At 42.4% G+C, this 24,163-nt stretch overlaps 1 protein-coding gene across 2 annotated transcripts in view; it reads right to left on the reverse strand.

Annotated features, from left to right (window-relative positions):
- Positions 1-9,797: 9,797 nt before the first annotated feature.
- LOC138246187 (serine/threonine-protein kinase SBK2-like) overlaps positions 9,798-24,163 on the reverse strand; it is a 137,516-nt gene continuing 123,150 nt past the window's right edge. For both annotated transcript variants that reach the window (XM_069200515.1, XM_069200514.1), the window contains exon 4: positions 9,798-23,338. In XM_069200515.1, the coding sequence (XP_069056616.1) occupies positions 22,778-23,338 (561 nt within the window). In that variant the 3' untranslated portion in view covers positions 9,798-22,777. The remainder of the gene's footprint in view (positions 23,339-24,163) is intronic.

The raw sequence follows: 24,163 nt of genomic DNA on the forward strand, positions 1-24,163 counted from the left end.
AACTTTAGTAGCGAAAGGTCGGGGTTGGCTAAGAAGTACTGGCATAGGGAGTAATGTCAAATTTGAAGAAGCTTTGGTATCAAACAAAAGCTTTGCTTTAATATTATTGAGCAGAAGATAGCTCTTCCGCATCCATGTCTCTACTTTGAGCAAAATAATCTACAGATCTGTCATATTCTGTGGTTCTGTGGGAGGACCTCATTCCTGGGGCCATTAAATGTAAACTATTTTGTTGTGAGGCTGTTTAGCAAACCTTGAATGACATCAAAAATAACCACAAGGTATGCATTGAAGGGGGGAGCTGATAGTGGGGAGCAGTGGAGAACTCCACATGTAAGGTGGGTTACCTGAAAGGGGATATGAACCAAATAAATCCCGTAAAGCTTGATCTCCCGCCACCCTTCCCCCCAAAGCTACGCCCCTGGATGTAAACACAAGAGAAAAGTAGATCTAATAAACTTGAATGGCACACCAGGTGATTAAGAAACCGCAGCACCTCGCTCTGGCATGAAGAATTGGTAGCCGGCAACATCGGTGTTGTGAAGTCACTATGAACTTAAAAGGAAAGCAAGCAGAGTTTATTAAGCAACTTGTTATGGTAGAAATAACAAAGTTGACAAAGTGTCCTCCCAATAAGTGGCCATGACTGTGATGCATGAGGTAGAATATCACAACTTCCTAACAAAATTGTGGTCGTTTGCCTGAATACCCTTTCTGTCCTTATGTTTTGCCTGATGAAGAAAGCCATATTAAGGAGCCCTGATCTAGATATTCTGACAATTCGTACAAAGTTTGTGCTGCTTATCTGCCATCTACCTGCGTTGGGTTTGTGTGAGGCATGGTATATATTAGAAGTGCTCAGTTGTCCTCAAATTGCGTGTATGTGTGAGCATTTTGAGTACAGTTATTGTATGCACGTTTACTGCCGTAAGTATCTAAAGACGGATTCACAGTGCTGCACGAGTCGAAAGTGGTGGAAGCAGAGTTGTTCAGCAAGAGAAGATGTAGTGTCTTCAGCGCCTTCCAAAAATCCAGATCGTTTATTACACAAGGCTGAATGATTTCAGCCTAGAACTGTAAAACATCTTCCTCTCGTTTTTTTTTTTAGCTTGGGTAGTAAGGTGAACACAGAGTGCAGGTTTATTTAGGAAACATATCTGAGGAAGAGATGTTTCTGGTAGGGTGGGCAAGATTAAAAGATAACATTATGGGCTCATTATATTTTACAAATTGGTATGATTCACAATAAGTAGCTTATTTTTTATCAAGAAGAATAAAAGCCTAAAATTGCTTGCACCCATATTATTATTTTACGTTATTCGAACGGATCTCTGGTTATACTCACGTTCAGTAACTTGCATTCTGAGGTCTGTTGCACTGGGGTCATTTCACTGAAATCAAAGGAAGTGGTAAGCGATATCTGTTTAAAAAATTGCATTTGTTTTGAAAACAAACCAATTCAGTACAAGTTGGAACAATGAGACGAGTAGACTGGTTAAGTGGAGGGCCGGGGAAATATAAATACCGTCGATATGCCCATACGAAAACCATTTAACTCTAGGAGCGCTCAATGCTCAAGAGTGAAATGTTTGTCCAACGGGAAAATATTGCCTCTGGAACCTCATTTTTTAAAATTGTTTTTCTAGCAGATAGTGTGCTCAAAAATGGTTGTTTCTCTACTGTAGCTATTACCTGGACTACAGAAATGGCTTTCGGAGGTTCATAGTTTAAGATGACATGCTGTGTTTAGTTTAATACGTTTGAAGGTATACTGCTGGTGAGATAGCTTTTGTTTCAAGGTATAATGATGGTGAGATAGCTTTCGTGGTTAATGTATTTTCGGGAGAAATCAGGGTGCTTGTTCTGGTCATTAGTTTTAATCATCAGAAAAGAATAAGAAAATGATGCATTGGTCCCAAAGTGCCACTTTTCTTGCAGCGCCCGTTCCCCATCTAACAACTTTGTTGCACCATATGTACAATATGGCGTACCATGCCAGAAGTTAGGGCAATAGCGTCAACATTTTTGACGCTATTGTGGCGCATTGCTGCACTACCATCCAAAATGTTGCCGCTAGTGGGGCAAAACAGAGGGAGGCCCATTGTTTAAAATGGGAGCATCATTTTAATGCCTGCTCTGAGCAGGCATGAAAAATGGCAGAAAAAATGGCACAGTGAAATGTAAATTTCACTGCACCATTTATTCAGGCCTCCCTGCATCGGAACACCCTCCCTTGCATACATTATGCCTGAGGCAGGCATAATGTGGAGCAACGGGTTGCAAAGTAGTGTAATGCAAGCTTTGCGCCTCCTTGTAAATAGGGCATGGGGGAAGGCTACCTTAGCGCCGCCTTAGTGTAAAAAAAGAAATGTTGCTATTGAGGCACAAGGTAATCCTAGGGGCTTGTAAATATGCCCCCCAGTGTATAAGGAAAGGTCACAGAGCTATTATTTGAATAACAGAGCTGAGAGGGAAAATGGTTTGCTGTAGAAATCATTGTATTACCTGAGGGGATAAGTTACAATCCTGCTAAAACAGATTGTTGAGTTATGTGCCCACTTGAAACATGTAACCTACAAGGCATACGCCTGAAATCCTGTATGTGTCAACATAACCTTTTATTTCTGTAAGGTTAAATAAAATCAGTTCTAATGAGTAGTAATTATCACTTAAATGCCAAAACAATCAGTTCCTGTCCAGTGCTCTCTAAAAGGTAGCTATCAGTGCACTTGCAGAGGTAAATCTAGGATTTTTAATGACTATAAATTAAACTACACGCGTCAAAATCACTTTAAAATCTCTATTTATCTCTTAACAAGTTGTGAAAGGCCCCCACACAAGGTATGTCTTTGTTTAGTCCGTTTGTCTGCTGGGTGTAGAAGTCACTTGTGGAATTCACGTGGTGCTCCTTTATGACCTTTACCTGCTCTCATCTATGTGGATATAAAAGGAATGTCACTGTCCATAAAAAGAGACATTATGCAGCTAGTAAAGCTGAATATGATAATAATAGTTCTCTGCAGCTCCCTATGGCAAAGCATAGTGAAAGTTGACTGGAGCCGGTACTTGTGTCCTAGTGTTGGCACACAGTCAGGATGATCCAGGGGGTGGACCCGAAGCTCTGTTTTGACTCAAGAATAGCTGCCAGAATATGAATTACAGTCATATACTGCTGTGAACTGCATATAAATCATACATTTTACTCCTATATGTGGTATATGCATAGCAATGTAGTCTTTTTAATCTCAGAAGATTGCCTAAAAGATAAAGGATAAGCAAGAGAGAGTCAGAGAGGTGCAGGCTCTTTTTAGGAAAACAGGTAAAAGTTTTAGGGCCACATTTATGGGTGGGTGACCAGGTGCAGCAAGTCAACTTGCTTCCCTGATCACAGGGAAAGGGCAGGAATGTACTGTATGTGAAAGAATACAGTGCTTTCCTACTTTTTTTTCTGTGCTGGTGCTGTTTTGGCGGTCTGAGGCAGAATGCAGCACTCATATAAAGAGGAAAAGACAAGGAGAAATAAAGATATTTCTCCTCGTTAGGATTCGCCTGGGAATAAGAGGCATTTGGCACATTCCCAGGTCTACCACTTAAGGTTAAATATGGGAATCCATCAAAATCCATGGATGTTGTGCGGGAACATCTACACAATGTCCATGGAATGCCTCCCTGGGTCAGAATAATGGAAGGCAGCGATTTGTGATGTGTTGCGTTACTTCAGATTTATGAAGCCACTCAGGGCCATGCAAAGTGGCTTTGTGTGGCTTCATAAATCTCATTTTGGGGTTGTGTCGCTCTTGCACAACATTACATGTTGTAAGAGTGATGCAATGGAGCTCATAAATATGCCACTTGGTGTTCAGATAAGCATTAGCTTTGGACTGTGGAAATGTTCTGTAAAGTACTGTTCTTGCATGGTGTTTGTTGTCCTCTGCAGAATGTAGTTTGGTACACATTCTTTAGAATGGTATAAGGGTGATCTGTTGATTTGATGTTTGAGTTGGTGTTCACTCTGTGGAGTGGCGGTCATTGTCTACTCTGTGGAAATTGGTTGGCTATGTAAACTCTGTGGAGTAACGGCAAGCATACTCTCTGGGAAGTGTGGTTCCTTTCCCACTGTGTGGAATGACTTTTGTTGCACACTGCAGTGAGTGTTAAATGTCATACTCTATGACTAAGTTTGCACTCTGTAAATTTGGCCTACTCTGTTCAGTGTTGTTGCTGGGAACTGGGTTAGGTGCTTCTGTGAAGAGTGAATATTCATTAGATGTGGCACACTTTCTGATGAACAGGATAATTTAGTGTACTCAGTGTGAAGTGTGTTCATTTTACAGAATACGTTCAGCTGTAGTCTCTGTAGGTGGGGGTCTATCTACATTTCACTGGGGAAGGCAGTCCATTATTTAAAAAAAACATTCAATGGTGTAGGGAGAGCTCTGAAGTTTCCAGGTTTAATGCATAAGACAGTCCTAAAACATTCTTGTGCTTGTAGTATTGTGAGTTGAGATGGATAAACAAGATTACAAGTAGCCACAAGCAAAGAAAAGAAAACCGCCTAGGTGAGTTTCTTGTGGATGCAGCTGAGACACATTAGAGCTCTGGTGTCTGGGGGATAACTATTCTGACAGGTTGTGAGGGAACAACTTTTGTTGAAAGAGTGATTGCAAACCACTCAACAAATTACTAACCACTGGGCAAATGCTGAAGGAATCCGCAATAACAACAAGAAAGAACCACAAAGGTGCGTTTGTCCCTCAAATCCCGATCTTCATCTCCCCCTCTCTCTAACCAGTATACAGATCCTCTAACTTTAATCTTCAGTGATACAGAGTCTGTCATACAACAATATGCGTCTGTCATGTAGATGCAAATCTAACTGGAAAGTGTTGCCCTCTTCTTTGACCTCACCCTATGCAGGTGTTAAAAAACTCCACATAGAGATAGATGAAAGTTTCATAATGTTCAACCCAGAAAAACTGAATTCTCCCTCTTCTCACTGAGATTTTGATTCGACCCTTCACTACTTAATATCTTCTTGCCTCATCCTGAACTAAATTGCTGGCCTTCAGATTAATATCTTTCCTCACTCTTTCACCCCTCATCAACCAGACTGCTAAATCAAGCAAACTCCTTTCTCCATTCTCTCAGTTCTTTCAAACTTCAAGCATCTAATCTGATCAGACCACCTGAGAACTTCAACAAACACTGTTCATTTCCAGTCTGGATTTTAAATATGCCATTTTTATAGGTGCTTCAGAATCTTCACTTGTCCCGCTGAAGGTAACCTGACACTGCATAGTTCAGTTTGGTCTTGCCGAAGCCAAGCACACACACACACACACACACACACAGTGGGTGTTAAATCTTGTGAGTATGAATGATGGAACCTATTTGCATCCTCAAGGACTCTGTATCATGATGAGGTAAGTATTAGAATGTAGTACACTGAATTCAAGTTTAGAATGTTGAGTTTGTGGTTACACGCTGAAGAATAAAGACATGTAATAAATAGTTCTGTGTGTGGCTTATTCATTGGTGGGTACCGAGGCTGGGGAGGCTTTGGGTATGTTATTGTATGTTATATTCAAAGTTTTGTAAAACTCTACTTACAACACCAAAGCGTTCTCTTGGTGTTAAGAGAAGCCAAATTAGCTGTCCAAACCATGATCAATTGAGTGACTAAAAATCTGGGAATGACTGACTGAACAAGTCCCTTTTCAATCAACTGGTCAACTTCTACAGAGCTGTTGATCACCCGTGAAGGTATCCAGGTGCTTACACTGTGTGGTAGACAGTAGAAGAGGCAGGTCTTGAGTGCTAAGGGAGGTGCGGTGCTGCAGGGGGAGGTTGTTCCAAGCTTTCACTGTGAGTTAGGAGAAGGAGCGTCCTCCGCTGGTGCTTCTGTAGATGCTGGAGTGTGAGTGATTGATAGGGAGGCATTTTGGAGTAGTCTAACTGGTTGGTGGAAGTTCAGGCAGTGATTAATGTGGGAAGGTTCCAGATTGTGAAGGGCTTTGTACACTTGGGTCAGTAGCTTGAATAGGCTTCTTTTCTTTACTGGGAGCCAATGAAGGTCCTTGAGGTGGGGCGAGATGTAAGTCCAGTGAGGGAGGTCAAGGATGAGTCTAGCTGCATCATTGAAGAAGGCCTGTAGTCTCTTGAGGAGTTGAGGATGTGTGTGGATATGCAGTATTAAAGGGCATTGACATAGCTGAGTCTGCTCGTGACACAGGATTGTGTGACGGTGCGTCTGATGTTGGTGGGGAGCCACTTGAAGCTCTTCCGTAGCATGCGCAGAGTGAAGAAGCAGGCTGATGAGACTAAGTTGACGTGGGATTTCCTAGTCAGTTTGCTGTTCAGCATGATGCTGATTTCCACAGAACATTCAAAATTTGCAAGAGTCTCTAGATTTTTAAAGCTGAGGAAAACCACTTCAGAGATTTGCAGTACAGACTAAGAAAGCAGGATCACCCAATTTAGATTGCTTGAATTTTGGGTTCTGAAGACTGTCTGGGCAGACTGAACACAGACTTCTTGAAGGAAGATAGCTTTTAAGTTGGTGTTGGAGAAAGGCGCGTTCTTGTGTAGATAATAATTGCTCCCGGGCGGCTGTCTCTGAGGGTAGGTCCGAACACAGGACCATTGACGAAGTATTGTCATCATGAGTCCTAGAGACGCCTTACCCATGGAACCTGTTCTCGAGTAGGGGGTGGGTACCTGTATTACCAGTCAACTTAAGTAAGTGACCGGTGTCTATATATTTCTAAAGAGGTTTGTTTACCTAGTTATGTAGGTCCTGATGAAGCGTCAGTGGATCTGTATGGACCAATAGACGCGAAACATGTCGACCATAACAAAGAGGTGCCTTGTAATTTTTAGGACACTCTAAGTACATTTACTTTTGAAAGGTGTATGAGCATAATCCTCTATCTTACTTTCAATATTGCTTTTAACCTTGGTCTTCATCCTTGTCATATTTGACTGATTAAATGATGAAGTTGATGGATGAATAACCAATTTTAAAAATCAATTTTTTCCTCTTTTTGTTTTGGGTGGTGACCTAAGGCACCCTCATTTTGCACCATTGAATTTTCTAGTCACTATCTCAAAATTCGGCTGAGAGCCCCCACTTCGGGGTGCCCACTAGGCATTGCAGCGCCGGCCTAGTGAGGAGCTATTCCCGATGATGATGCTAGCCATCCAGAGTGATGCTTGAGGGCTCTTACTCCTGAGACTACAGGTCTCCCCTGTTTTCGTCTTCCTTTTTTCTATTTTTGGAACAGTGTACCTTTATATAGTTTTTATAGATAATACTCTTAGACCAGACAAAGTGATTTACACTGAGTCACATCCTACCCTACCACCAGTCTAGACTCATTATGGTGGCTGAGATATGCTCTTTTCAAGCAAGCTGCTAAGTTCCAAAGCTGTTCATATGTTAGTTATTGCTAAATAGGCACTATTTGAAAAATCGAGCAGTGATCTCACAACAGTGAGAATGACTTGTATTTTTTGTGGAAAAGTTAAAAACATACACATTTTCCTAAACAGGTGTAAGAGGCAAAAAACACAGCACTCGCTACTTGAGGAAACCTGACCTTTCAGAAGAGTGAGCATACTAAGTGGTTTCATCCACATTTCCTTTGACGAAAACACTTAATTTCAACATGTCTGTATTTAGTTTCTGATGATAATGTTGGAGCAGATATGTTAATTAAGAAATTATTAATGACTTATATGTGTGTTTACTAATGAGAAAAATGCATAGAGAAATTAATAGCAGAAAAATAATGTGCATGTTTGAAAATGTGCCCTCGGGGAGTGATCACTGTATGCATTAAAGTGACAAAAATATGTGATATAATGAAAATGTATGAAGAAAATGTAATAATATGTCATAATGAGATGTATAACCTATGTTTTACATTAATTTATAGTCTTAAAATAGCCAGACTAAGGGCCTGGTTTCACTGAGCCTTGCTCGCTCTAAACATGGAGAATTCTAAAGCCTTGCAAAGGACTAGTAACCGGGGACAGAGACCTTGAACCGCTCAGAGTTCAAGTTGCTTAGCTAGAACATTCTGCAACGTACCGACGGACAGGCGATGATAAAGACAATTTGATACAATTATGTGTAGTGTAGGCTAAATGTACTTTCCCAGGACTTGAACAATAGAAGCACTGACTGGAGAATCGTATGCAACAATTTTGATACCTGAAGAGCCGGATGATGTCCTCATCGCAAGAAGAACCAATCAGCGTTTTGTGAAATATAATAATACGATTTGGTAAATAAAAACTATACGTTAGAGTCATATCTTCCGACAGACTGACCAATTAGTAGGATGGACTGGGAGACCCTAATAGAAAGTCATGACAGAGGGCTAAGACTTCAGAATCTAGGCAAATTTGGGAAGATATTGATGACGTCAGGAGACGCTGTTCAAGGTGCTGATATTGGGTTCATACTCTGTGAGCCTGATCCGTAGCTGACTACCTGATGACCTGAGGATGAAGACTGACTTGTTGCTGATCCATCCTGGATAGGTAGCTATGAAAATGTGACTGATGGTTTTGTGCCTTTCCTGCCAGGTACCAACTGCGCTGTTTACTGATATGCTCACTTAGGTAGACTTTTTCTAAATTGATGTTTTTCTCTAAATTGTTTTGGCTTGAAGACCCACATGCTAATGCTAATCTTGCTTAGGTAGGCTGTTATGGGTGACGTTGACAGTGACAAATGATTGACAAATTAAATTGCTGAATTACAATCTTAGTGCTGATATTCATAGCTTATGGTATTGCATTGTCGCATATGTTTCCTTTGGGAATAATGTTTCTTCTATTAACGGATTAATAAAAGATGATTAATAAAGATTGAATTAACAGATGATTAGAATTGTAGTCAATAGGGAATACAAATTGTTAACTTCTTAATGTGTAGTGGTTGTTCTTGAGTTTCATGGTTTTAAAGTTGTTTTCTACAGAATGGGTTTTGATTATGGATGCTAGCTACCAACATGGTATTCACTGCATGACTAGGATACTCCATGCGATTCAAAAGGTTCATCGGCCTATATGTGCCCCCTTGTAAGTTTCCTTACTAGAGACCAGGCGTGCAAGCAATAACCACACATCAACCCATCGATTTCATGTAAATGGCTAGCAAACTGTTGCCTCACATGGTTGAGGGAAATGTGATAATGTAGTTTGAATCAAAACACTGTAATCCCTTCAATTTAGGTATGACTTATAGGTTTCCTAAGAAACAAAGCCCACTAAATCTCATGGAAATTTCGTGTTTGTGATCTGCAACGTTAGTTGCTCCTCTTCCACATCTTATAATAATAACTTGATTTTTTTATGGTCTGAACTAATAGAGCAGCTGTTGCCAGACAATCATGTGAGTACCACCAGGAGGGGCTTTGCATCCACCCACATGTTGGGAGCCAGGAATGCAGAATTGTATTGGGAAGAAGTTATGTGCTTGCTCCGAAAAAAGGTGCTGAGATCTGTGTGCACTCAGGCAGGGTGACAGGAGGCTGATAAGACCGGACACAATACTAATACATATTGAGCACAGAATGGGATCTGGATGCACTCTAGTGGGGTGTGATAGAAGGCCAATAGGTCCTGGCACTATAAACCTACGTTGAACAAACAGTGAGATCAGGGTTCACTCTATAAGAGAGATAGAAGGCGAATGGGACCTGGCACAATACACTCACATATTGAACGAAGGGTATTTGTGCACTTAGGAGAAGTGATAAGACTTTGATAAGAACTGTCACCTTACACTTTTTTAAAAAATATATCTTTATTGATTTTTCATACAGCCCAGTATTACATTAAGCACATGGTAGGACACATATTTAACATTTTCTACGAGATACATCATAGTCAAATTGCATTCTGTGCTTGTAGGGCAAGACGTATATCTGCAACAAATTTTAGAGTCTCCAGTCTCTGAACACATAGCTAGATATGTCTACCTAGTAGTTGTTAATCCTATCCTCATATAGAATCAAAAAAATCAATCCTTAAACCCAGCTTTGGCACCACACACTTATGTATTGAGCGAAGAATGGGATCTGTGTTCACTCTAGCAGTGACAAGAGACTGATAAGACCTGATACAATATGGTTATATATAGAGCGAAGGGTTACAGACTAGCAGGGTAACAGAAGGCTAATAAAACCTGGTACTGTACACTTACATATTGACTACAGAGTTAGATCTTAGTGCACTCAAGTAAGGTGATAGAAGGCTGATAACACCTTGCACTATTCTCTTACATAATGAGCAAAGAGTGAGATTTTTGTGGACTAAAACGGAGTGATAGAGGGTGATAAGACCTTGCATTGTACATAATGAGCCAAGAGGGAGATCTGTGTGCATTTGGTGGGTGATAAGAGACTGATAGGACCTGGCACCGTAAGCTTGTATATTGAGCAAAAAATGCAGTCTAGCATAGTGATACGAGATTGATAAGACTTGTATATTAAGTGAAGAGGGAGAACTGTGTACACTCTAGCGGTGTGATAAAAGGCTGCTAATATCTGGCAAGCTTTTTGACCTCAGTACATAAACTGATGGTAGCTATGCCACAATGTTCACACATCCTAAGCAGTACAAAAATCTGGGGAAATCTATTCAGAAAAACACAAAGTTTTGGGTTGGTGCTATCCTGATATAATCTTCCTGCCACTTAGGGAGAGATATCCAGGAATAAAAAAGTCTCCAGTCTGCACAACAGTGAATAAACAAATATACTAAAGCAAATATACTGAAGCACACAGAGGAAGTCCAACGGTCATAAAGTATAACAATACAGAAGTATTGCAAGCTCGAAGTTGTTTTGTTGTGACTTATTCTTCCCACAGCTATTCACATTTCTTGTGTCAAGCGTAATATACAATACAGACAGTCAGCTTACACGTGTTTCATCACAGAGACTTTTTCAAGGCTGAAGTGTATGAAAAAAACCAGTGTTCTTAGTATAAAGGGGTCAGAGTAGTGCCTCACAATGTGGCGCCCTTCCTTGCTAATAAAGAATTGCATCATTGGTGTCAACAGTAGTAGTACCCGTGTAGAAAAGGGGAACATATCAATTAGATAGGTGGCATGTACGGACGTATGCAGAATTGTAGTGGAGAGAGAAGCATCCAGTGTTGGTACAATAGCAATCTGCTAGATGTCAGCATTGCACACCCAAGTGGTCTAGGGGCAATGGGAAAGAAGTGTGTTCACAGCCGTGATAAGATAGCACACAGTTGGTATGTGTGTTTCTGACAAAGTGTTTATTCATACTTTTTGAACTTCTTCGGTAGAAAGTATTTCTTGGAAAAAATGAGAAGATATGCAGTACAAGGACATCAGATAGGTAACTGCACAGTGTAAGTGGACTTCAGTTTAGAATTGTACTTCTGTTAGTTTTATTAAATAAATGATCTATCATCAAGGGGGCTCTTGCTTTATCAGTCAGTGAATGAGAAATATAATCTTGGTCAACAAATATAAATATTGCAAGTGTATGGGGCATACATTAACTGTGTTATACAGCTCAAGCCAAACTGGGTTCATGCAAAAATGTAAGAGTGCAGAAAGCTACCATGCAACCAATATGCTTGATGGAATAACTTGAGTAGTTTACAGTCACACAGAACTGCCATAAAAGTTTAAACTTTTCAATGTAAGGACATTCAAGATGACCCCTGGGTGGAAGCTGTGGAAAGAGCATAGAAATAGGTGAGTGGCAGTGGATTTGAGTGTACTGTGCAGTTACAAGTTGTCTAAAGGTCTGGAAGATACATGTTCTGTGACTGGAGATGTGTCTAGAGAGCCCAATGAGAGAAGTGATGGAGACACGTAGAGCATGCAAATTGTCAAGTGAACTGTATGATTGGGTAAGTGTGGATAAAGGTGAGAACAGTCACTGAAAGTGATGATATTAGCAATGGGGGAGGCAGTGATAATGTAGAAGTTCTGGAAGAGACAATAGGCTTTTATCAATCAATCAATTGAATAATTTCTTAAGCGCACTACTCACCCGGTAGGGTCTCAAGGCGCTGGGATGGGGGGGTGGTTACTTCTCGAAAAGCCATGTTTTAAGGTGCTTTCTGAAGGTTAGGAGGTCCTGGGTCTTGTGTATGTTGTTGGGGAGGGAGTTCCAGGTCTTGGCGGCGAGGTGGGAGAAGGATCTGCCGCCGGAGGTGGTTAGTTGGATGCGGGGGACTGTAGAGAGGGCGAGGCCGGCGGAGCGGAGCTGTCAAGTTGGTATGTGTAAGTTTACTGATTCTTTGAGGTAGGCCATTCCTGTGTCGTCGAGGGCTTTGTGAGCAAGGACAAGGACTTTGAAAATGATCCTTTTGTTGATGGGCAACGAGTGTAGGGAACTGAGGTGGGTGTATATGTGTTTGTGGCGAGGGAGGTTGAGGATGAGACGTGTGGCTACGTTCTAGATTCGCTGGAGTTTTCTTTGAAGCTTGGCTGTGGTCCCTGCGTAGAGGGCGTTGCCGTAGTCCAGTCTGCTACTGATGAGGGCGTGGGTGACTGTCCTTCTTGTTTCTAAAGCAATCCATTTGAAAGTCCTGCGTAACATGCGAAGGATGTTGAAGCAGTAGGATGATATGGTGTTGATTTGCTGGGTCATGGAGAGAGATGAGTCCAGTACGATGCCAAGGTTGCATGTGTGGGTGTTGGGTGTTGGGGGTAGTCTGAGGGTGGTGGGCCACCAGGAGTCGTTCCATGCTGTCTTGTTGAGGCCAAAGATGATGAGTTCAGTTTGAGGTGGCTTGCTGTCATCCATTTGGCGATGTCAAGGAGTCCGGCATGCAGGTTAATCTTTGAGGTGGCTGGGTTCCTGGTGAGGGAGATGATGAGCTGGGTGTCGTCAGCGTATGAAATTATGGTGATGCCGTGTGGGCGGAGGATGTTGGCGAGAGGAGCCATGTAGATGTTGAAGAGGGTGGGGCTGAGGGAGGATCCTTGGGGGATCCCACAGATGATCTTGGTGGCTGTAGACCGGAAAGGAGGGAGGCAAACTCTTTGGGTTCTCCCGGAGAGGAAAGAGGTGAGCCTGTCCAGGGCCTTGTGGCCTTATATAGATTGAGCCTGCAGACAGTGCATGCTCGCTGTCATTTATAATGATCTATTGTTCCTAAAACGAAGAATCTAAAAAGGGGCTTTTAACCCACCCCATACTTACCATTGGTTGGCCTTTTTGTCACTCTCATTTCTTTAATCGCCATTGGTCAGCACATGCAAGCATTTGTCACTTCGATGGAGCATAGACCAAGTACTAAATACTGTGTTTATTGGTGTCCTTCCGCTGCTCCCACTCGGATTCAGGTACCTTCTTTTTGTAGTTCTCCCATCATCGATGCTTCTGGTGCCATTAGATTACTCAGTTGTTGCATGTTCCCTGTCCACTCTTCCTTGTTTTAAAGCTAGAATGAAGAACAGCAGTAGGTTCCCTCCTTTAGTGAGGCCCTCATGGCATCCGTTTCACTGAGGAAATTTATAGTTGGAGTTGGCATGAATTGTGTTGGCTAACATTTTCAAGTTCTACAGTGCATCGTTTTTTCTACTCTTGTACGTAAAGGTTGGTTCTTTTGAGGGTGCCATTGAAATATAAAGCAAAGCCTTCAGCGAGTATTAGAGGCAGCACCCTATTTACAGCTCTAATTAATGAAAGTCCTTGCAGAGCTAGGTTGCCATGATCATGGATGAGTCATCTCTTTCAAATTTTAGCAGTGGTTTTTCAGTGACATGAAAAATATTGACTTCTGTTACTTGTGAGAATAATACTTAATGACTGTGAGAATGTGAGGGCACCTTTAGGGTGCCAAAGGCAGCTGCATGCTATCCTTTCATTGCTTTCATCCAGCATATGAATGACTAGTGTCCTTCTTAACAAAATTGGCTTAATTCGGTTTTTCAGGAGGCTGGGTGTATTTATTAGATTGTATATGAGAAAAGAGAACATTGTCTGCTCCTCGTGAGGGGTCCCTGTTCTTGCTGTACTTACATTGGCAGCACTCACTAGTTTATGTAGTAAAGCAATTTTACTTGAAAAATAAAATCATGCCAGTTTAGATGGCTGATAGTGAGGGCAGGAGCTAAGTAAGAGTTTCATTGAATTGAGCAACGTTATGCCACCATCAGGAGTTGCTGAAGCGCATGTTTGCACATATACTAAACATTTGAAAAAGAGGTAAACAAAGTGATGTTTGTTCAGGGAGCAAACAGAGCTATGGTATTAACCACACAGGGCTAAGGGGTTACGCCTCACTGTGCACCCCTCGTCAGCCTCTGTTTCTATCCTTTCAGACAGCTGTTAAAATGCAACTCAGTTCCAGTGATAATATCATCGTTCGAACAAGGGGACAAAGATCATTGTCACCATCATTGGTAACTAATCACTATGGAGGGCCAGTGAAAAGTAGGCATGTCTTTCCTTCTTCTTCATCTGTGGAAGGTCTTGTCCTGGTCATGCTTTCCGGATTGCAAGGTGATGAGGATCTGATGAGGAACATTTCACTTCTCATGATGAAAGAGGATAATCAGTCAACACTGAGACAACACATTCAAAAGCTATGGGATTGCAACCCAAACAGAGATTTCAAGGATTCACCTTTATTGAAAGTGAATTATTCTGCCGCTTCAGACTTGGAGATGCCTCCCACATCATGTGGGAAATATGTGTGGACAGAGAAGAGGTGGGAAATTCTCTCTCACATCAGAGACAGTTTGGGGTTTCCTCCATTTCACTTAGATGATAGGTGATGATACTCCCTTTCTCCAATATGTAAAACCTTCCACATTGATGATGCCATTTCATGGCCGGATCAAAGACATGGTCTCGGATGAATTGAAGGATCTGGATAAGCTGGCACTCTTATGGTTTACACAGAAATTATATTTGAGGGGAAAGGAGGATGTTCTGCATCATGCCGTGAAGGCTGACACAGTTATTCCTTCTTTTATTAAGAAGACGATTATTAATCCTGAGAATTGTAACTAGTCAGATGCAACTGGTAGGAAAGTAGATTCGAGCCTGAAGAAGGATTTTTTTGGCAGAGAATTTTGCCTTAAAAATAGTGTGTATGCAGCTTATTCAGCACAGTCTATAGTGCAAGATTTTGATAGATTGATAGTGGCTGGCGAGGAAAGACTGGAATGTCTGGATCTCATAGCTTCATTAGAGCAGTGGGCCATGTTGACAGCTGACATTTCTTATATTATGAGAGGTATGGCTATGTCTTCTGGATCTGTCATCACAGCCAGGAGAAGTCCCTGGATGTGAAAATTAAAGGCAGATCAAGCAGAAAAGGCTACGCTCGTAAAAATCCCTTTCAAAGGGCAGATATTGTTTGGGGATCCATTCAATGCAATGATCTCAAAAGCTTTTAAGGATCATAAATATGCACCCCCATGTAAGAGAAAGTAGAGAGGCAATCGGTTTTAGGAAAAGTAACCTAGAACCTCTGTGAAGCGTGATTCATCATTTTCATCCTTTAGGAGGAGGTTTCAGCCAAGATCTTTCTCTCCAAATCTACAGGGGTAAATATGAAAATATCCTGCCTAGTGAGGTTCCCTCAGGTTGATTCCTATTGGAGGAAGAATTCAACACTTTCGTCAGGCTTGGAGAGACAATATCATGGATTATTAGGTACCTAACATTGTGGAAAGAGGCTATGCTATAGATTTTTTAGAATTGGCATTGGAAACAAGAGTCATTTGCACTCAGTTGCTAAATAAAAGAAGTGAAGTGACTGACATTGATGGAAGGAGTTGAAATGTTGCTCAGACAGAATGCTATTTCCACGATTCCAGTGCTAAAGGGCAGGAAGGGAGCTTACTCTATAATCTTTTGGTTGAGGTATGTCAACAGCTGTTTCACCTGAAACTGGTGAACACCTAGATCAGGTAAACTTATTTCCACATGGTGATCTTCCAGGCCAGCAATCCAAGATTCAACCATGAGATTTTTTAGCATCACTAAATATGAAGGATGCCTATCTGCATATCCCCATCAAACCATCTCATCAGAGATTCCTTTGCTTCTGGATTGGAGATGACCATTTCCAGTTCTGCGTCCTTCCTTATGGTTTAAAATCCTCACCAAGGGTTTTCACAAAGGTGATTAATCCACTGGTGGAAAAACTTTATGTTGAGGGAATTTTTGTTTGCCCTTATTTTGACGACTGGCTCCTGCAGTCTTCAAGAAGAGACACATTGTTATTACACATCCAGAAGATGTTGGCTGTTCTGCAACAACATGAACTCCTTATCAATTAGAAAAAGTAATCTCTAACTCCTTCTTGAGACCTAGTTTTTATAGGAGCTCATTTTCAGACTTGACCTGGGATGGTTTCACTTCCTACAAAAAGACTGCTCAAGTTACAGTCTCATGCTCTACAGCTTCTGGGTCATAGAGGGCCAAGAACTTTTGACTGTCTTCAGGTTCAGGACGAATTAACTTTGTCGCTTGGGCAAGGTTGCATTTCCACCAGTTCATGAGATGGATTCTGGACAGTTGGTTTTAAAGCTCACAGAATGTGGCTCTCAAAATCAAATGGAGATAAGGGATAAGGGGGACATTAGGTGAAGATTAAATCTGGATCTTCTCCTGAAAGTTATTCTGTTAGATGTTCCTGTCCCAGTTGTAATCACTACAGACCTCAGTCTGTCAGGGTGGGGTACCTGTCTAGAAGATCAGGAGGAATACCGCAATTGAACACTTTTGGAGACTCAGAACTCATCCAATTGGAGAGAACTTGATTCAGCACAACTGACGCTTTGATCATTCAGTCATCAGATTCTGAACAAGGCGGTACTGGTTCAAACAGACAAAATAGTCTCCAAGGCTTATATCAATAAGCAAGGGGGACCCAGATCTCTTGCCCTGGACAACATCACCAAGAAATGTGTAAGTTGGGCTCAAAACTCTCTGATCTGTCTGTCTACAATCCATATATTTAGGGAGTGTCAAATGTGAAGGTGGATATTCTCAGGAGAGAGATTCTATTTTCTCTAAACTTCTATTTTCTGTTTCCTTTTTCCTCACTGGAGGAGATCCATCATAAATATGATTTTGTTTCCAGAAAATACCAAACTTCTGAGAGTCTTCTCGCAGGGGAGAAAGAACCAAATATGTGTGGTGGATGCTCTGACATATATTTGGCCTCAGGGCCTGACATAAGCATTCCCTCTTTTTTCCCCTGATCGACCCATTTCTAGTGAGTGTGAGAAAGAAGAAGGCTCTTTGTGATGATGACTCCTCATTGGCTTCACACTTATTGGTTTTGTCTGTTACAATCTGTTAAACCTGGCCTTTTTTTGCAGGGTCAGCCCCAAACCTTTTACCTCCTTCCTCCTATTTTTTCTGGCCAGTTTTTGTTGGCTTTAGGACTATGGGCACTTTATCACTGCTAACTGGTGCTAAAGTGCATTTGCTCTCTGTCTAAAGTGTATTCGTGATTGGTTTATTCCTGATTGGCATATTTGATTTGCTAGTAAATCCCTAGTAAAGTGCACTAGAGGTGCCCAAGTCCTGTAAATCAAATGCTATTAGTGGGCCTACAGCACTGATTGTGCCACCCAAATGACTAGTCCTGTAAACATGTCTCAGACCTGCCACTGCAGTGACTGTGTGTGCAGTCTTGCATTGCCAATTGGACCTGGCAAGTGCACCTAAACCTTCCCTTGTACTACACGTAAGTCACCCCTAAGGTAGGCCCTAATTAGCCCCATGAGCAGGGTGCAGGATATTCAAAAGGTAGGACCTGTACTGGTGTATTTTATATGCCCTGATAGTGAAATACTGCCAGATTAATTTTTTCACTATTGCAAGGCCTATCTCTTCCATAGGTTAACATAAGGACTGTCTTTAAATGTCTTTTAAGTGCAGTTTCCCATTGGGAGCAGATAGAGATGTGGACTTTGGGGTCTCTGAACTCACAATTTAAAAATACATCTTTTGGTAGAGTTGAGTTTTTAGATTGTCCGTTTGAAAATGCCACTTTTAGAAACTAGGCATTTTCTTGCTTTAACCATTCTGTGACTCTGCTTGTTTGTGGGTTCCCTGTTTGGGTCAGACTGACAGTTGGGCTGTTTGTGAATTCCCTCTAGACAGTGACACAAAGGGAGCCAAGGAGTGTCCTGTACAACCTGTTGAGCCTCATGGGCCAGAGTGGTGAGGGAGGAGTGACACCTGCACCTGAAAGGGCTGTGCCTGTCCTCACATAATGCAGTCTCTAACTCCCAGGTGGGTGTCTGGGGCCATGCCTGGGCAAGGCAGAATCTTGTAAACAACTGAGACTTTCCCTTCAAGATTGCCTACTTCAAAGGCGGAAATGAAAATAAGTAGTGAAACCAAAACCCAAGACTTTTTGATTACTTTGTGATCAATAGGTGGTGCCTATTCCAGTCTCTGGGCCCCTTGAAGGTAAAGCTGGCCTGAAAACAAGAAGAACCAGGTATTCTGACTTTGGACGATGCCAGGACAGACGCAGCTGCCTGATTCTGTGAAGCCGCCTGCACCTGAAGCCATGGCCCCCGCTGGAGTGAAATGACCGCAACTGACTCCGCTAGCCCGATGCCGCCACAGCCCCGCTGATGTCCCACAAATTTGTGAGTCTCGAGTGCTGTGTCACTGATGTTTGTGACATCCGAATCCGCTGCAGCGTCAGCAGCCCCGTGGCATGACTGCAACCCCGAGAGGTCGACCACCGCGTCTTGACCTGCTGGATTCATCGACTCCGCTGGAGTGTGAGAAACCAACGCTTCGCACACACGTCACATAACCTCCCCTGCTCGGCAGTAAGGAACCGACGCCACACCGGATTCAGCGATCACTCGTCTACCCAACTCCATGCTCCAGCTTGTTTCCTCGTTACTAAGGGTAGTGTACCTGGGGGGGCCCTTCCGAGCGACTCCATGACTGCCGCCATTGGCGTGGGATTGTTGGAACAACTCCATTACAACTCTGTGATTACACCAAATTGAAGCATTTGTGTTTCTATGTGCTATATTGAAGTTTAATCTTTGAAAATTCAGAACTTTGCTTGTGTATATTGGATTTTTGTTGTTTTAGTCTTCTTTTACTCAAATAAATATTGGCTGTTTTTTCTAAACTGGTGTTGAGTGATTTTGTGGTGTTTTCACTGTGTTACTGTGTGTGTTTTTACAAATACTTTACACATTTCCTCTGGGGTAAGCCTAACTGCTTATGCGAAGCTACTGAAGGAGTGAGCAGGGGTTATCCTAGGTGTGTATCTCCCATACCCTGACTAGAGTGAGGGTCACTGCTTGGACAGAGTGCAAACTGTCTGCTAACCAGAGACCAAATTTCTAACACAGTCCTTGAGGATTGCTCAGGGGTGGAGATTTCCCATAGCTTCCTCTCCTCTTGTCATTCCGGTGCTGTCCCAGGAGACCCTACTCAGGCTCAAGTTGACAGACTGGGGTTGAGGGGAGAGAGTAAAGAGAACAAAGGATGCCTGAGGATCTTGCATTAAGGTCCAGGCTTCGAGAAGATCTTCTATGCTTCATTCATATAGTAGGTACCGGAGGTCATTTTCATGATTGTGTGAAATTAGACAGTTAGACCTCAGTTCATTTAGTTAATGGATTTATTACAGGTGGAGTCGAAATTGGGTTTGACTGTGGCAAACCTTATGTTTCAATGGTCAGCAATAAGGGCTTTTAGAAGTTCTTGGAAGAATCTGGCAGATGAGGATGGTCTGATTCCATTCAAAGGCTTTGTCGAATATGAATCTCAGTTCTTATCGGGCATTTCAAACTTAGGACGTGTCTTTGGTTTTGAGGTCTTTGGCAGGTCATCCCTTTAAGCCTATAGACAAGTGGACTTGAGGTCTCTAACTCTCAAGACCTGCTTTTTAGTAGCTATTACATCAGATAGATAGGGGAGTTAGAAGCTTTATTTTGTAAACATCATTTTTGTAGAGCCTACCAAGGTAGTGTAGTGTTAGTTCTGGTTCCTTCTTTCATGCCTAAAATAACTTCCCCATTCCACACACAACAGGACATCATTTTACTACAATGTTTTCCTTCTCCTTCTTCAGTTGAGGCGGTAAAGTTACATTGCTTAGATGTGAGAAGGGCTTTCGTTTGTTATTTTGGAAGGGTGGTGTTGTTCAGCATGTCTGAGGCTCTGTTGATTGTCTTTGAGCCTGCTAGGAAGGGGGCAAAATCAGTTAATTCTCCCTGAAGTAAGTGGATAAGGTTTTTGATTGTCATTACTTGTGAGGTAATGGGTAAAGCTCCACCTTCTGGAATACAGGGAAGTTCTACTGTAGCATGTCTTCGTATGCTGCAGAATTGCAAGGAGCTTTAATTTCTGAAATATGTAGGGCAGCTATGTGGACTACTCCTTAAACCTTTGTAAAACATTAAAGAGGTGCAGAGGGTGGAAACATTCCTGATGATATGGTTGATATGGTCGCTGACTAATGCGCTTTTCTTTAAAAGTGCATTAGAGCCAGTGCTTAATTTGTGCTTTCTGTTTCCAGTGCTGAGCACCGGGACTTATTTTTGAGGGCCGGCACTTATTCTTTTCCCTCAGGCATTTACTGTGAGTAAAAGACAGGTATGGGAAATGCGGAGGAAGAGAAAAAAAAAGTAGAAAGCTGCAAGAGTGCGCTGAAAGGACAGAGAATGGATATAAATGGATTGAAGAGGCCCGAAATGGCTTCAGGAATAAGCTGCCTCAGTATTCATTGTTGGCACACTTAATTGCAGCAGCCACATGTTTGAGAGAAGGGCTTTGGGCACCGGCACACCTTTTTATGTACAAATTAAGCACTGATAAGAGCAGGAGGCATCATAGTCCTTAGTGCTCAAATGCCAGACTATTGACTTTGCCAATGCTTGTTCTATGTTTTTTTTAAAGAAAGTGTGTGTTAAAGCCAACTAATCCCATGGAAGGGGAGAGATCGATCGTAGTGGGTCAATGCTCTATGTTGAACGCCTGTGCGCTTCTCTGGGCTCTATGCTATTTTACTTCAACAGTCGGTACTGGAAGAGAGGGAACTGCAGGGTCTCCATTCCTAATATAACAATTACCTTTACTTGTCAAACAAGTCTCATTCTTCAACCTAGTGGGACGCAGCCCAAAAACACGGCGATCTTTGTCACTGCAATTACCCAAATTTAGGCGCATTCTTTTTAAGCGTGTTTATTATTTATAAACTAAGGCAGCTAGATCTTTCTTTAAAGTTAAAGCGACACCTTGAAATAAATACCGAGATACACAAAGGGAAAGTTTGGGCTACGTTTTTTGTTGCTGCAACATGCGCTGAGTTGCTCCAACCTCCGCATGTCTGCCAACTGACCCCACTCCACCTGCTTCTCCGTGCCAAGGCATCCCTTGTCATCTTTCCATCGTGAAGCGTACTGGTGCCAGGGTGACATCTGAAAGGAGATCGCGGAAATCAAGACCGGCCGAGCATGACACGTGACCTGCAGCCAGTTGTCCACCTGGCATTCAGAGGCAATTTCTTCACTGCGGGAAGCGGCCGAGTGCGCATAATATGAAAAGACATCCCTCTGAAAACAACATTCGCGCCTCGCTCACTCACCATCATGTTTGTTTTACCCTTCCTAGGCTGCGCTGCAGAAGCTAGTGTAAGTGGTTAGGTGGACAGGAAGAGAGGAAAGTTTGTAAAAAAAAAAAATAATAAGACTATAAATGAGCAATTCCAATTGTGAAAGCCCAAGGAGGAGAGCATTCACCTAAATAATCACTGCGCCAAGGGACAATTTATTTAAAAACACAAAAAAAAAAAAAAGATTGCTGGTGTCAATGCAATTGTAGGCCAACATTTTCACTCCTGACAAATGCATAACGGTAATTTGTATGTGCATATCCAAATGTTGGTGCAAATGTAGGTGTCATTATGTAATCTGGAAAAGGTGCACATTTGAACTAACACCTGTGAGGTTATTAGGGGGCTTGCATTGCGCAAAGTGGTGCAAAACTTTGTCTCGATTTACTCACCGTTATAACATCTCACAAGTGCAGCATAAAAGTGTGCAGTGCCCTGTGATCCTGGTGCTGCCCTTGATAGTTCTAGGCCTTTGTGTTAACAATAAATACAGTCGAAATCCTCAAATATGTGCGCACTGTTTACTGTTAAATCACTCATGTGACGTCGCTCACACTTTAAAAAACTCGTGTTGACTCATGTGGTATGGCTTACACCTCTGGACTAACTAAGACCAGGCCTAAGCAACTCTGACCACAATAAGGCAATGTCCAAATGCTCTTGCTGAACAAGAGTGACAATGGTGCAGAGAGCGTGGGAAATCGTTACTAAAAATCATACAGCAAGCAAATGAGCACAGGCACCTTACTCCTCGGTAAAAACCCACAGTTGTGGCTGAAGCAGTGGACCGCACACCTTGCGATAGTAGAGACACGGCGTCACACTTCATGGATTTCAAAATACAAATGATTGTTCATTTGAAAAGAGTACTTCAATTTCTCATCAACAAGCACGCTAAGCCAAAGGAAAAAGCCAGGTGAAGAAGTTGCATGCAGTAAAACGTGGGGCGAGTCTACTCTTGAAGACATGGTGTAATCTGTGCTTGTTGGCATTGGTGACATTTCAACTGCTCAGTCTTTAAGAAAAATACAACTCTTTTCTCTGTAATTGTTCCCTAGAGACAAGTTAAAAGGCCTTAACTCCACAGAAGGCCCAGAATAGAACTGAGAGAAATGAGGGTCCATGTCCATAAATCCCTTAGGTTCTCAGATACCTTCCACACTCCTCCAGTTGTCTACTCTCCAGGGACAGTCCAGGTACTGCATGACCTTACTGACGGGGCTCCTCTCCGAGGGATTGAGGGCCAATAGCTTGCTCATCATGTCCATGGCATCTGCGGTTAGCTTCTTCCAGTGTCTTGAAAGCTCATCAGTACTGCCCGTCTCCTGCCAGACTACAAAGTCATCGAAGAATGGATCAGAGAGCATGGTCGTCTCCCAGGGGAAGTATCCAGTTATTAGACAAAAGAGGAGGACCCCAAAAGCCCAAGCGTCGAGGGTGGCGTCAATGGGCAGTCCGTCGGTATTCCTTGGGTTTGTGAGCTCTGGCGCGGTGTAGGGGATGACTCCAGACACAAGCTTGAGGATTGTGCCTTTGGGTCTAGTGAGTCCAAAGTCTGTCAGCTTGATACGTTGGCAATCACGGCCGAAGAGCAGCACATTTTCTGGTTTGACATCACGGTAGACTAGGCCACGACTATGGATGAACTCCAAAGCGCTGATTACCTGCTTGGCACACTGCTTGGCAGCGGATTCTGAGACCCCTTCCTAAAAAGCGATAAAGGAAGGAGAGAGAAAGATTAGACAGTATGGTCAGACACAGCACTCATTTCTTCCTTTCTGGAAGTATTTTGCACAAAGATATCAGCAGATGTACCTGAAAAAAAATTGATAGCAAATTTTGAAATGTGTTCATCACAAAGGTGTTTTTACTTACATAAATGGAAGCATATTCTTATTTTAAATTGAAATAGAGCAACCTGTGAACTTCGTGGGTAATTCTTTTTTAACGCCACGCACAGTACCACCTCTATTTATCCCTCTTCCCGTGTCACGGGCTAACCCACTAAATATCACGAGCATGGGGCGCATACTCCCTGGCACATCCCCTTGTCCAAACATACCAAAAACAAAGCGTTTACCATAGAGGTTTACATCGTGTCAAACTGAAATAATTGTTTACATCTGTTTTGGGTTCCATTTCACAAACTTTTTACAAACGTAAACCGCAGTACCATTAATGTGGAAACCACTGAACGATAAAGCAAAGAACGAACGGGGACAGACAGCAGGGGGTACTTCTCAAAAATGTGGTTAAAGGAACGAAAAGTACATCTTATTCAATGTAATTCTTCTAGTCACCTAAACAACGGTCCGATCAATAAACAAACTAAAGAACAACATCCGGGGGGGAGGGAGATGGGTCCAGGCAGTGTTTGTCATGGCCGGTGGTACCCCTCTGAAATAGACCTACTAAATCCCACCAATAGGTGTTCCTATGCAGGGCATGCAACTACAGTTTGCTGAAGTTAGTTTTGTCATGGGGCATCTACGCTAATTGCAAGCACAACACCCTCCTGTCCAGTGGCAGTT

Source organism: Pleurodeles waltl, chromosome 7, assembly GCF_031143425.1.
Source record: "Pleurodeles waltl isolate 20211129_DDA chromosome 7, aPleWal1.hap1.20221129, whole genome shotgun sequence".
Classification (NCBI taxonomy): Eukaryota; Metazoa; Chordata; class Amphibia; order Caudata; family Salamandridae; genus Pleurodeles; species Pleurodeles waltl.